The sequence below is a fragment of the Elephantulus edwardii genome, unplaced genomic scaffold (assembly GCF_000299155.1).
Source record: "Elephantulus edwardii isolate Elephantulus edwardi_28Jun2011 unplaced genomic scaffold, EleEdw1.0 scaffold00254, whole genome shotgun sequence".
Lineage (NCBI taxonomy): Eukaryota > Metazoa > Chordata > Mammalia > Macroscelidea > Macroscelididae > Elephantulus > Elephantulus edwardii.
Genome location: NW_006400004.1, coordinates 2,628,858 through 2,642,507, shown reverse-complemented (window position 1 = coordinate 2,642,507; position 13,650 = coordinate 2,628,858). Strand labels below are relative to the sequence as shown.

At 36.0% G+C, this 13,650-nt stretch overlaps 1 protein-coding gene across 1 annotated transcript in view; it reads left to right on the top strand.

Annotated features, from left to right (window-relative positions):
- ADAMTS6 (ADAM metallopeptidase with thrombospondin type 1 motif, 6) overlaps positions 1-13,650 on the top strand; it is a 509,355-nt gene that overhangs the window by 359,922 nt on the left and 135,783 nt on the right. The window contains exons 15-17 of the mRNA XM_006899365.1: positions 9,034-9,167; positions 10,763-10,886; positions 11,384-11,464. Of these exons, the coding sequence (XP_006899427.1) occupies positions 9,034-9,167; positions 10,763-10,886; positions 11,384-11,464 (339 nt within the window). The remainder of the gene's footprint in view (positions 1-9,033; positions 9,168-10,762; positions 10,887-11,383; positions 11,465-13,650) is intronic.

Below are 13,650 nucleotides of genomic sequence, written 5' to 3'. Positions count from 1 at the left end.
TCCAGGGTCAGCCATTTTGAATAATATTGCATGAGTTCCTTGTTTTTCAATGCAGCATAATATTCCATTGTGCGAATATAACACAGCTTCTCTACCCATTCGTTTGTTGTTGGGCATTTGGGTTGTTTCCAACTCCTTGCTATTGTAAACAAAGCCGCAATAAACATGGGTATACATATATCTACTTGGGTGCCATTTATGGTGGCCAACAAGCACATAAAGAAATGTTCAAAATCCCTAGCTCTGAGAGAGATGTAAATCAAGACAACTATGAGATATCATCTCACCCCAGTAAGATTAGCAAAATTTAACAGAACAGCAAGCAACAAATGCTGGTGAGGTTGTGGAGAGACTCGAACCCTTATTCACTGTTTGTGGGAGTGTAAAATGGTGCAACCACTGTGGAAAGCGATGTGGCACGTTCTCAAAAAGTTGCAAATAGTATAGATACCATTTGACCCAGCAATTCCACTACTGGGAATATACCCTAAAGAGACCATAAATGGCACCCAAGTAGACCTTTTCTTCTAAGATGTTTATAGTATTAGTTTTTACACTCAGGAACTGACCTATTTTGAGTAATTTTATATATGATTTGATATGAGTCCCCCTTCATTTTTTTACGTATGGAGATTCAGAAGTCCCACTACTGTTTATAAGATGATTCTTTTCTCATTGCATGGACTTTAACACCTTTTTAATAACTCAGTTTACCATATTTACTTAGATATATGGTTTATTTTTGAGCATCAAATTCTATTTCATTAATTCTTTATGACTAACCAGGTTATTATAGCTCTGTTGTCATTGAATTAAACCAGTACCAGATGATTATTTTACTGTAGCTTTGTAGTATATTTTGAGACTGGGAAACATGAACCCTCCTATTTTGTCCTCCTTTCAAAGTTGCTTTCACTATTTAGTTGCATATTAAATTGAAGGGTGGCTTTTAAAAATTTTTTGCAAAGAACTTGTAATTTTTCAATCATATCCATTGTATTTTATCGAATTCATTACCAATGCTGTTATTGTTATGTGCCCTCAAGCAGACTACAGTTCATAGTGATCTTGTGAACAGTGGCTCTGAACCTTGCCCTATACTGAGCCAATCTCATCATCTGTGACACACCTGACTCCATTGTCACAGTCACTGTGTAAGTCCATCTCACTCAGGGTCTTTTTTTCCTACACTGACCGTTCCCCATCTCTTCAAGTCCTTACTGAACATTTCCCAATCCTTTACCCCTCCTCCACCAACAACCACCTCTGTCCCAGGGATTTTTCCCCTTTCCCTTATTTCTTTTTATCCATCCTCTTCCCCTTTTGAACATTTGTACATATCCTGTCCACTTATTACCATATTTTTATAATAATGGCCTTATGCAGTATTTGCCATTGTTGTTGTTGTTATGTGCCATCGAGTTGTTTGCAACTCATAGCGACCCTATGTACAACAGCCCTAAACTGTGCTCTATCCTGTGCCAATCTCATTTCCTCTGACACACCCATCCCGAATACCCCAGTAACTGAATCAATCCACCTCATAGAGGGTCTTCCCCTCCTACGCTGTCCTTCTACTCTACCCAGCATGATGTCCTTCTCTAAAGACCTGTCTCTCCTTACAACATGTCCAAAGTATGTCAGACGAAGCCCCAGAATCCTTGCCTCCAAGGAACAGCCTGGTTTAACCCTCTCCAGGATGAATCTGTTTGTTTTCATGGCAGTCCATGGTACATTCAATACTCTTCTCCAGCACCACAGCTCAAAGGCGTCATTTCTCCTTCTGTCCTCCCTAATCATTGTCCAACTATCTGATGCATAACAAGTGATTGCAAAAACCATGGCCTGTATCAGGCAGACCTTAGTCTCCAGAGAGACACCGTTGCTCTTCCGTACTTTAGAGAGGTCCCTAACAGCAGACTTTCCCATCGCAATACGTTTTTTGATTTCCTGGCTACTGGTGCCAAGAGTGTTGACTGTGGAGCCGAGCAAACTGAAGCTGTGAACAATCTCAATCTCTTCGCCATCCATCCTACTGCTACCGATTTGTCCAATGGTGAGAATCTTTGTCTTCTTGACATTGAGCCTCAGTCCATATTGAAAGCTGCAGTCCTTGACCCTCTGCAGTAAGTGCATGAGGTCCTCCTCAGTTTCAGCGAGCAGGGTTGTGTCATCTGCATAACGCAGATTGTTGATAGATCGTCCACCAATCCTAACGCCACACTTCTCCTCATAGAGCCTAGCCTCTCAGGTAATCTGCTCTGCATACAGGTTGAAAAGTTATGGAGATAGGACACATCCCTGGCGTACACCCTTCCCAATTTTGAACCTTGCAGTGTTGCCCTGCTCTGTTCTGACGACTGCCTCTTGGCCCAAGTATAGGTTTCGCATTAGCACGATTAAATGTTCTGGGATTCCCATTCTTCTCAGAGTCAGCCACAGTTTGTTATGATCCATGCAGTCAAATGTCTTTGCATAATCAATGAAACACAGATAGACATTCTTCTGGTATTCTCTGCTCTCAGCTAAGATCCATCTAACATCAGCTACAATATCCCTAGTACCACGACCCCTTCTAAACCCAGCCTGGACTTCTGGCAGTTCTCTGCTGATGTACTGTTCCAGTCGTTTTTTTCATTATGTGACTGAAATATTTCACTCAACGTAACCCACTTGAGTATTTTCCATTATATGAGTTTGTTGTTTCTTAGTGTAGCATAGTATTCTATTGTGTCAGTGTACCACAATTTATGTATTTGTTTGTTGATAATAATCTGGGTTGTTTCCATTTTCTTGCTATTGCGAATAATGCTGCTTTGAACATAAGTATATATATCTCTGTTGAAACCTCAGATCTGATATATTTCTAAAAGTAGAATAGCTGGGTCTCTTGGGATTTCTAGGTTCGGTTTTTTGAGGAAATACCAACCTTCCTTTCATAGCAGTTGTACCATTTATAATCCTACCAGCAGTGCACAAGAGTTCCAATATCTATACATCCTCTCCAACATTTATTGTTTCCTGTGTTGTTAAGCTATGCTACTATTTATGGATTAAGGTGGTACCTGGCTGTTTTGATTTGCAGATTTCTGATTGCTAATGATTTTGGCCATCTGAATGTCTTCCTTTGTGAAGAGTCTTTATGTATCTTAATCATTTTGTTATTTTCAGTCTTTTTATTGTGGTGGCTGTATAGTATTCTAGAAACTTTAGTTATGAGACTCTTGTCTGAAATACCATTGCCAAATGTTTTCTCCAAATCGATGGGCCTTCTTTTCATCCTAATGGAGAAAGTTTACAATGTACATAGAGATTTTATTTCAAAAAGGTCCCATTCATCAGTTTTATCTTCTCCAGCTTGATTATTTTTGGCTGTGCTTGCAGGCTTATTTATGTCATAGGCCAGGGTTTCTAATTTTTTTCTTATTTTGTATTTTCTGATCTTTATGGTTTTTAGTTTAACCCTGTCTCTGATTCACTTTGAGCTATTTTATGTATGGTGTGAGATGTGGAACTTATTTCAGAGTTCTGCAAGTACATATCTAATTTTGCCAGCACTCTTTGTTAAAGAGAATGTCATTTCCCCATTTAGTGGCTTTTATTCCCTTGTCAAATATCAATTGACAGTTGATTGATGTATTGATTTCTTGATTCTCAATTCTATTCCACTGATATGTATGTTTCTTATTTTACCAGTACTCTGCTGTTTGGATTGCTGTGTCTGTAAAGTAGGATTTGAGATCAGAAAATGCTTTTCCTTAGACTTCATTTTTTTTTTCATAAAAGCTTTGCTTATTTTGGATTTTGTTCCTTTACAAATAAACCTGCCAATTGTCTTTGCTATATCCCTGAAGAAGGAATTTGGTAACTATATTAAAATTGCATTGAACTTGTAGATTGTTTTTGGTACAACTGTCATTTTCACAGTGTTCAATTTTCCTATCCATGAACAGGGAATATTTTTTCCGTTTAGTTAGATCTCTTTGTTTCTTGTAGTAGTGTTTTGTAGTATTCCTTATAGTGATTTTTTGTGTCTCTAGTAGGTTTATTTTACCAAGTATTTCATCTTATGGCTGGCTCTTGTATATCGTATCTCCTTTCTAGTTTACCTTTCAATGCTTTTTTTGTTGATATAGATAAATCTAGCTGATTTTTTTTAAAAATACTCATCTTATATCCTGCTACCCTACTATATAGGTCTATGGGAACTACCAGAACAGGTCTGCCCCTGAGGGTGAAACCAGGGTACCCTCTGGAGGCAAGGATTTTGAAGCTCCATCTGACATACTTTGGGCACGTGGCCAGGAGAGACCAGTCATTGGAGAGGGGCATCATGCTTGGATTAATGGAGGGACAGCACAGGAGAGGAAGACCCAGGATAAGATGGATTGATTCAGTGACTGGAGAAATGGAATTAGGTCTGTTGGAGATGATGATATTGGCTCAGGATAGGGAAGGTTTCAGAGCTAATGTCAGAACTGTAGACCACTTAATGGCATATAACAACACAACAAAAGATCTAACAAGGGTTGGTTTTCTTTTGTTTATTTAGTTCTTGAGGTTTCTGTGTAACTGTCATGCCATCTGAATGTAGTGACAGTTTCACTACCTCTTTTCCAATTTGGGTGCTTCTTATTTCCTTCTCTTGCCTTTATGACCTAGCTAGAACTTCCAATACAATAATGAATAGTTGTGGTGACAGTGGACAGCCTTGCCTGGTCTCTCTTTGCAAGGAGAATGCTTTTAGTCTCTCTCTATTGAGAATGATGTTGGCTCTTGATTTTATGTATGTGCTTTCACTATGTTGAGGAAATTACCTCTATTCATATTTTACAGAATTTTTAAATCAGGAAGTAGTGTTAGATTTTGTCAAAGGCCTTTTCTGTATCAATTGATAGAATTATGTGGTTCTTGTTTTTGCTTTGGTAATGTGATGAATTATATTAATTGTTTTTCTTATGTTGAACCATCCTTGCATTCTTCTTATGATTCCCACTTGGTTGTGATGAATTATTTTGTTAATATACTGTTGAATTCTACTGACTATGATTTTGTTTAGGAATTATGCATCTATGTTCATGAGAGATATTGATCTGTAGTTTTCTTTTTTTTTGTGATGTCTTTGCCTAGTTTTAGTATTAGGGTTATGTTTGCTTCATAGAATGACTCTAGGAATGTTACTTCTTTTCCTATTATTATCTAAGACAAATTTAATTAGAATTGGCAATATTTCAGCTCTTAATATTGGTAGAATTCACCTGTGAAGTCATCTAGGTAAGGATTTTTTTTTGAGAAGTTGTTTTATGACATGTTCAATTTCTTTTTTGTGCTAGATCTATCTGGTCAAGTGTTCCACTTCTATTTGTGTCAATTTATTTGAGTATAGCTTTACATAATAATCAGATATAATCAATTTAATTTTATATGGTTCTATTGTAATATCATCTTTTAAATTTATTTGTCTTTTATTTTTTGGTTAACTTTGCCAGTGGTTTGTCTAGTTTATTAACCATTTCAAACAACCAGATCCTGGCTTATGGTTAAATATTTTTCTGTTTTCTATTCCATTGACTTCAGACATTATCAATTTATTATAGCCCTTATAATTTTCTTTTTTCTAAAGGCTGTGAGATTAACCTGTTTTCCTTTTCAATATGCTGGAAGTGTTAAGTTTTTTATTTCGCTCCTTTCTTCTTTTTTATGTGTTTATTTTCTTTGCTATAAACTAACCCCTAATGAGTGTCTTAGCTATATTTGATGTATTTGATATAATCTATTTTCATTCATTTTGAGGAACTTTTTTATTTCAGGTTTTATTTCTTCTCTGGTCCTGCCAATTTCAAGCAAGGTCTTTCTTTGTGGGTGTTCTTTTCTCCTTCTTATCCTCTTGTTGTTGATTTCAATCTTTATGGAATTGTGGTTGGAAAAGAGACTCTTTTTAAAAATTTGTTGAGACTTTCTTTGTGTCTTAATAGGTGATCAATTCTGGAGAATGCAGCATGTGAACTTGAGAAGAAATTAACTGAATTTTGTTGAGTGAAGTACCCTGAATATGTCTGAGATTGATTTGGCTAAGTGTATAGTTTAGTTCTTGTTCATCTTTGTTGAGTTTCCTTTGAATTGTCTTGTCTTTCGGTGTGAGCAATATGTTGAAGTCTTCTACTACTATTGTGGTGATGTCTGTGTCTTTCTTCAAATCTGTTAGTCATTGCTTTATCTATTTTTTACAGGCTTTATGCAAGTCTATCATTCAAAGTGTAGATGTTAACTAAGGATATGTCCTCTTGATCTAGTGTGACTTAAATAATTATATAGAGACCTTCCTTATTTCTTATGATGGTTTTCATACTGAAGTCTATTTTATCAGAGATTAATATTGCCACTCCTACTTTCTTATGGATGCCATTTGCTTGATATAATTTTCCCACCCTTTGACTTTCATTTTTCTTTTTGTCTTTCTTCTCATTTCTTAGATATGTCTCTTGTAGGCAAAATATTGATTGACTTTGTTTTCCAACAAATGTTGTCCATTTTGCTACTCCTCCTCTCTTAATTGGTGTGTTTAAGCCAGTTGGTAAAACTTGCCTTGTATTTTTAAGCTTAACTGGTCTTTTTAAGCCAAAACATTGATATATTTAAGCTAATTATCATACTCACTGAGTGTGTTTATTGATAGGTTAGGTTTTATTGAGTATGATTATTGATAGACAAGGTATTACTGTTGTCATTTTGTTGTGTTCATTTTTCTGTTTTTGCTTGTTACTTTAGTCCATAACTTTCTTTGCTGTCTCTGTGTGAAGAACTTCCCTTATTATTTCTTGTAGAGTTGGTCTCCTTTATTTCGTAATTTTTTTTTAATTTTTTTCTTGTTGCTGTGTACTGTCAGATCAGATCCAACTGGCACAGGAGGATATTGACCCTCCTTCTCCAGTGGGGCATCTAGTGGATTCGAACTGTGCACCTTTGGGATTGCAGCACAGCTTCTTGCCAGGAGGCCACCAGAGCTCCTAGATTTGGTCTTATTTTCATGAATTACTGAAGTTCTTGCTTCTCTGAAAATTACTCAATTTCTTCTTCATATTTGAAGGACAGATTTGCTGGGTACTGGATCCTTGTATGACAATTGATTTCTTTTAGCCTTCTTTATATACCATCTATTATCTTCTTTCTCAGTTTTCCATCTCTTCTGTTCTGCTTTTCTGTGCCTACATGTTGTTGGGAATTTCTGTAATTTCATTCTTGATATACTAGATTGTATTTCTGGTCTTTTCTATTGTTTCAAGTACTGTGCTTATTGTATCTTCTCTGTCTTGTGATGATTTTTCTCTTTCTTGTTGTTCTTTACAACTCAGAATATTTATTCTGTTTTCCTGACTCTGAGGTATTCATTGGCTTCCTGATCTGGTCTGTTTTTTTTTTTTTTGTTTGTTTGTTTTGTTTTGTTTTGTTTTGTTTTTAGGAGAAGGCTTATTTTGTTTTTTTCATAGCATTTGATCCTGCCTACTGCTTCCTTGACATTATGAGAAGTGGATGAGGATCAATGTTTCCCCCCCAGAGCTGACAAAGCCTCTGAGAAGAGCTGGAAAATTCCCAGGAATTTTTCTCAGGGCACTTTTCTCTCCAAGACTGGGTGGCTGCTGTTAAATGGTGGTCATAGTGGTGATCTCTTCTAGTAGTATATCTCCTAGAAGTGTTCCTGTATCTTCTCTTGAGGCTGGATAGGAGGGAGAGGCTGCTTCCACCTTAGTCAACAGAGTCTTTGCAGAGAGTTGATAACTTTCTAGGGACATAAGAAACACTTGCTACTTAAAGATCAAGTACTATATCCTACTACTTGAAAAACTTGCTACTGAATATCAAGAACTGTAGCAAATGTCCTTGCAACAGGGCCAACAGACAACATTATGATAGCTGGAGAAAGGATTGAAACTTTCAATGATTTAATTTTACTTGGATCAACAATCAACACCCTTGGCACCAGCAGTCAGGAGTCAGGAGATGTTTTGGATTGGTGAAAGTCTACGGTCATGGACTGCTTGAAGACTAATATGCACCTGATTTGACCCAGGTATTTCCAGTCATTTGCTATGCATCTGAGAGCTGGACAATGAATTAGGATGGTAGAAGAAGAATTGATGCTCTTTTAGTTGAGGTGCTAATGGATACTGAATATACTGTCCAAAGAACAGATATTTCTTAGAAAAAGTGCAGCGAGAGTGATCCTTGGTGGCAAAGATGATGAAGCTCCATCTTTCAGACTTTGGATATGTTGCTAGGATAGGCTATTCCTTGGAAAGGGAAATCAAGCTTTTAAAGATTGAGGGTTACTGAAAAAGAGGAAGACTCCCAATGTGATGGACTGACACAGAAACTGGAGCAATGGACTCAAGTATGTCAGGGATGATGAGACGGGCTCAGAATAGAACAGGGGTCAACTCTGTCATTCCTAGAGTCACTATGAGTCACACTTGATGTGATGACATCCAATAATGCTATTATTAATTTTATTTTAATTTTCTGATCTCATGATATTTTTGTCTTCTATGGAAGCCACCCTCTTGGAATAAAGACAGACACACATTTTATTTTACAACTATCTTTAAAAAAAAACACCAACAAAATACACCAAATACTTATTGCTATCATATTGAAACCTACTTATAGCTTTTCCTCCAGTGAGTTTTCTGGAGCTGTAAATTGAAGGAGAGCAACTGTTCATGTTTATTATAAAACATATTTGTCTCATGTGGTTAATAAACTTCATTTCTTTAGTTTTAAAATAGTTATTTCACTCCTCTCGCCAGCATTCAAGTACCTCTATTGTTAACTCTTTGACCAAAAATATATTGGAAAAAATCTAAACTTGTAACCTTGAAATTGCTCAGCAGGTTTTCATTCAATGAAAATAAGCATGAAATATTATCAAAGGACAAAACTGATATTTGTCTAAGTAGTAAAATTCTTACGGCTATTACTGAATCATTGCTGAGCAGGAGATTCAATCATTTATTTCTCTCTACTGTGTTTACCTAGGTGGAGTAAAGCCCTGTGCATTAAACTGCTTGGCGGAAGGATACAATTTCTACACTGAACGTGCCCCTGCGGTGATTGATGGGACTCAGTGCAATACGGATTCATTGGATATCTGTATCAATGGAGAATGCAAGGTTGCTCAGATAATACATTTTATTCCTTTTTGTTAATGATTTTGAGACATTATATTTTCCTGAGACAGCAGAACCTTTAATATTGTTTAATTTTAGTGAAGAGAGCTTCATTTAAGAGAAATTTCAATTTTCAGTAAGGATAACCTTTAGCTAGACATAGCATGATTTATTCATATTCAAGTGTGACACAAGTGGAATTTATTCTCGCCTTCTAATCATGTATACTGTGATTGTCAGAGCTATGAAAATAATTTGAACTTGATTTTCTGTAATTTTTTTGTTCTGTTTACAAACAAGATGTTAGGAAAAGAGAGAGGAATAAGGATTCAACTATTATTCATATGGTCACCATATGTTCTTATTGGAAGATTATTTTATTTACTTCATAGGATAATATTTCATCTAAGTGTGAAACAGTTATACTCCTCCTATTGTGTTTCATTTTCAAGAATTACCATGGTTTTCATTATAGAGTTAATCTTTACCTTATTGAAACATTTAGGGAATTGGCCAAACTAGTTGAGAATTGTTAAGAGCTATCCTTGCTATTTTTATATACTTGTATATAAATCTTATCATAGTCATAGAAGTGTGTAGGTAGCAATAAGATAATTGTTATAATAATTTGTTTTGGTTTGGTTTTGTTAAAGGGAAATACAAAACAGTGCAAGAAATTGAGACAAAGAAAAATTTTGTCTAATTAGTCTCAGAGTGTCTTGCAATATTTTTTATCCTTCTAGGTACTGATCCCAAATGTGTTTGATGATCCAATTTGTGTGCATCTTTGTGCATTTTATATCTTTGAATTAGATAGATTTTTCCATGATATATTCAGGTTTATCCATATTATAGAAGACCCTGGTGTAAATTCAGACCAGACTGTATCTCCTTGGTGAATGACAAAGCATCAAATGTGAGAATTTAAGTGCTAAATTATGTACTTATCAGTGAGCATTTAATAGATATTTTAAAATCTACATTTATATGAATCAATGAAGAGTTGAGAGATGGAGCTTCAGCTTCTTAAATTCTGTGCTTCTATCTTCTTTTTTTTCATTCAACTAGTGGAAACATAAATTTTTAAAGATTTACTCAATCTTGAATCCCACAACTAATATTTAACATTAACATTTGAATACCCAAAAAGAGCAGTGAGTTTAGGACAGGTCAATCTTAATGCTCAGCCAAAACTCTTAGTATTAGAATAACCCTGCATAAGACTTCCACATCTGAAACTCGTTATTGTTTTCCTTAGTACTTGCATTACTTGGCTAAGGGATAATTCAGAGCCCATTGCTAACAAGTGCCTCTTTTTTATTTTTTTTAAATGAAATCTATAATGAAGACACCAAGATTAAAAATGTAGGCATATATTCCTAAAGGATTAAAATTTCTTTTTCCTTAAAATTATGTGCTGAGATGTATTAATTAGGACTTACAAGAAAGAGAAAGTGAAGTGGAAAGAGGAAAAGTATTTTCTGTTTTGATTTCCTTTACTGGAAAAATAAGTAAACAAATAAATTATACTTAATTGATTAGGTATGGTTCCAAGAATTCCCCTTTTTGATACCCTGAATATTCTTCTCTGTTTTCAGCATGTAGGTTGTGATAATATTTTGGGATCTGATGCTAGGGAAGATAGATGTCGAGTCTGTGGAGGGGATGGAAGCACATGTGATGCCATTGAAGGGTTCTTCAATGATTCGTTGCCCAGAGGAGGTGAGTGTGTAGAGAGAACTTTCCTCACACCTCTGGTATACTTGGAATAGCCAAAACACTTGATTTTCTTTACGTATTATTAAGTGTTTTAATTGAGACAAGATTATGTTTTGCCCAATTTTCTTACAGTCCTGCAAATATTTGGCTTCATGTGAGATATTTTAAGGAAACATATCCTATCTCCTTAACTTCATTTAGCCACATTTCTTTAAGATAATAATTTCCACAGAGCATTAATGGAAAGGTCACTTGTAAAGGAGGAAAAAGCCCCCATTTTTACATATGTAAAACTTGAAAAAACTTTAGAGAAACATAAAAAAATGATCTAGGTGTATTCATGAAAAAAAGAGAATTTATTAATATTTGGAAATTTATAAAATATAAAGTCATAGGAAGAAGAGAGGGATAAGAAAATTATTATTACTGAGGGCTACTAAATGTTTGCTTTCTGACTGTAGCTGTAGACGCTGATTGCTACTGATTATCTTGTGTTCCAGGCTACATGGAAGTAGTGCAGATACCAAGAGGCTCTGTCCACATTGAAGTCAGAGAAGTTGCCATGTCAAAGAACTATATTGGTAAGTAGCATCTTTTGGCAGATTTTAAATGTTAAATGTCAGCAAAAGCAGCACATGTTCATGTATGGTACCATGAGGAAAAAGGCATACAAGAATATGCCAAGATTAAGGATGTTCCAAATTTTAAAGGAGACCATAAATCCTAAAAGCAATAGCTTATAATTTTTACTTTGTTATTAAATTTTAAGAATTAGTATTAGTGTGATATAATATGTTGTTGCAAGTCACCTGTGACTCATAGTGACCTTATGTACAACCGCTCTAAACTCTGCTCTATCCTGTGCCATCTTATTCTCTCTGACACACCTATCCTCATTACCCCAGTCATTGAATCAATCCATCTCATCGAGGGTCTTTCTCTCCTGTGCTCTCCCTCTACCCTCCCAAGTATAACAAGAACTGATTCCTCCTGGCAACATGTACAAAGTATGTCAGACGAAGCTTCCAAAACCTCGCCTCCAAGGAGCAGCCTGGTCTCACTCTCTCTAGGACAAACCTGTTTGTTATATCCATTGACAGTATATAACTCAATGAATATAATTGCATATAGCTATTTAAATACTACAATGAAAACACAGAACATTTGATTCCAAAAAATTTCTCTCATGTTGTTTTGCCGTCATACACCCTCAACCTCAATCTTAGCCTTAGGCAAAACATTGGCTTTTTGGAATTTCACATAAATAGAACCATACAGTGTATAGTCTTATGTCTGGGTTTAATTCCTTAGTAAATGTTTTTCTAGATTCACTGTTTTGTTGAGTATAACTAAACTTATTTTTTTAATATCAGAATAGTATTCCATTACATAGATAGAATACTATCTATCCATTTACCTATTTGTAGATATTTATTTTATTTCCAGTCTTTGATTATTATGAATTAAGCTGCTTTGTACCCTTAAGCAAGCTTTATGTACATATATTTTCATTTTTCCTGAGTTAAACCCTGGAAATGGAATGAATTATTTATATGGTAAATGTGTATTTCAGTTTATGTTGTTACTGTTGTTGTGTACTGTCAAGTCACCAGTGACTCATAGTGACCCTATGTACAACAGCCCTAAAACCTGCTCTATCCTGTGCCAATCTTATTGTGTCTGACACACCTGTCCGCATTACCCCAGTCACTGAATCAATCCATCTCATCGAGGGTCTTTCTCTCTTGCTCTTTCCACCCTCCCAAGACTGACATCCCTCTCCAAGGACTGATCCCGCCTTGCAACATGTCCCAAGTATGTCAGATGAAGCTTCAGATTCCTTGCCTCCAAGGAACAGCCTGGCTTCCCCTACTCCAGGATGAACCTGTTTGTTCTCATAGCAGTCCATCAATACAGTTCTCCAGCAGCACAGCTCAAAGACATCAATTCACCTTCTATTATCCTTAGTCATTGTCCAGCAATGCAAAGACCATGGCCTGTATCAGGAGCACTTTAGATAAGACATTACTAACACGCTTTCTAAAGTACTTGTATCAATTTACATTCCCAACAGTTTTTACTGATTTTTATCAACAGTCTTGTCAGTCTTTTCATTTTATACATACAGATATCATTTTTTAAATGTTATTATTTATTTATACCATTATTTACTTTTATACAATTATTCATAACTTACAGCTCTTGAAAATCCACTAGAGGATCACCTATGAGGCAGTTTGAGTTCGATGACACATTAATAACAACAATAATATGAGAGAGAGCTCTGGTGGCCTACTGGCAAAAGGTGCACTGCAATCCCGAAGGCAGGTTGTTCAAATCCACCACCTGTTCCCTGGGAAAAGGATCTATCTACAGGCTCCTCCTGTGCAATTAACGTTCTGAAAACCCACTGGAGGGTCAGTTATGTGTTGGTTTAACTCTATGGTACATAACAACATTGTTGTTGCTGTTATGTGCCGTCGAGTCGCTTGCGACTCATAGCGACCCTGTGTACAACAGCCCTAAACTCCGCGCCGTCCTGTGCCAATCGCACCGTCTCTGACACTCCCATCCCAATTATCCCAGTCACTGAATCAATCCACCTCAATAGGAAATAGATATAAATATATAATATATATGATATACAACAACTTTCTTTCTCTCTCTCTCTCTCTCTCTCTCTCTCTCTCTCTCTCCCCTTCCTTCCTTTCCTTCCTTCCTTTCCCTTCCTCCCTCCCTCCCTCCCTCCTTTCCTTTCCTTCCTTCC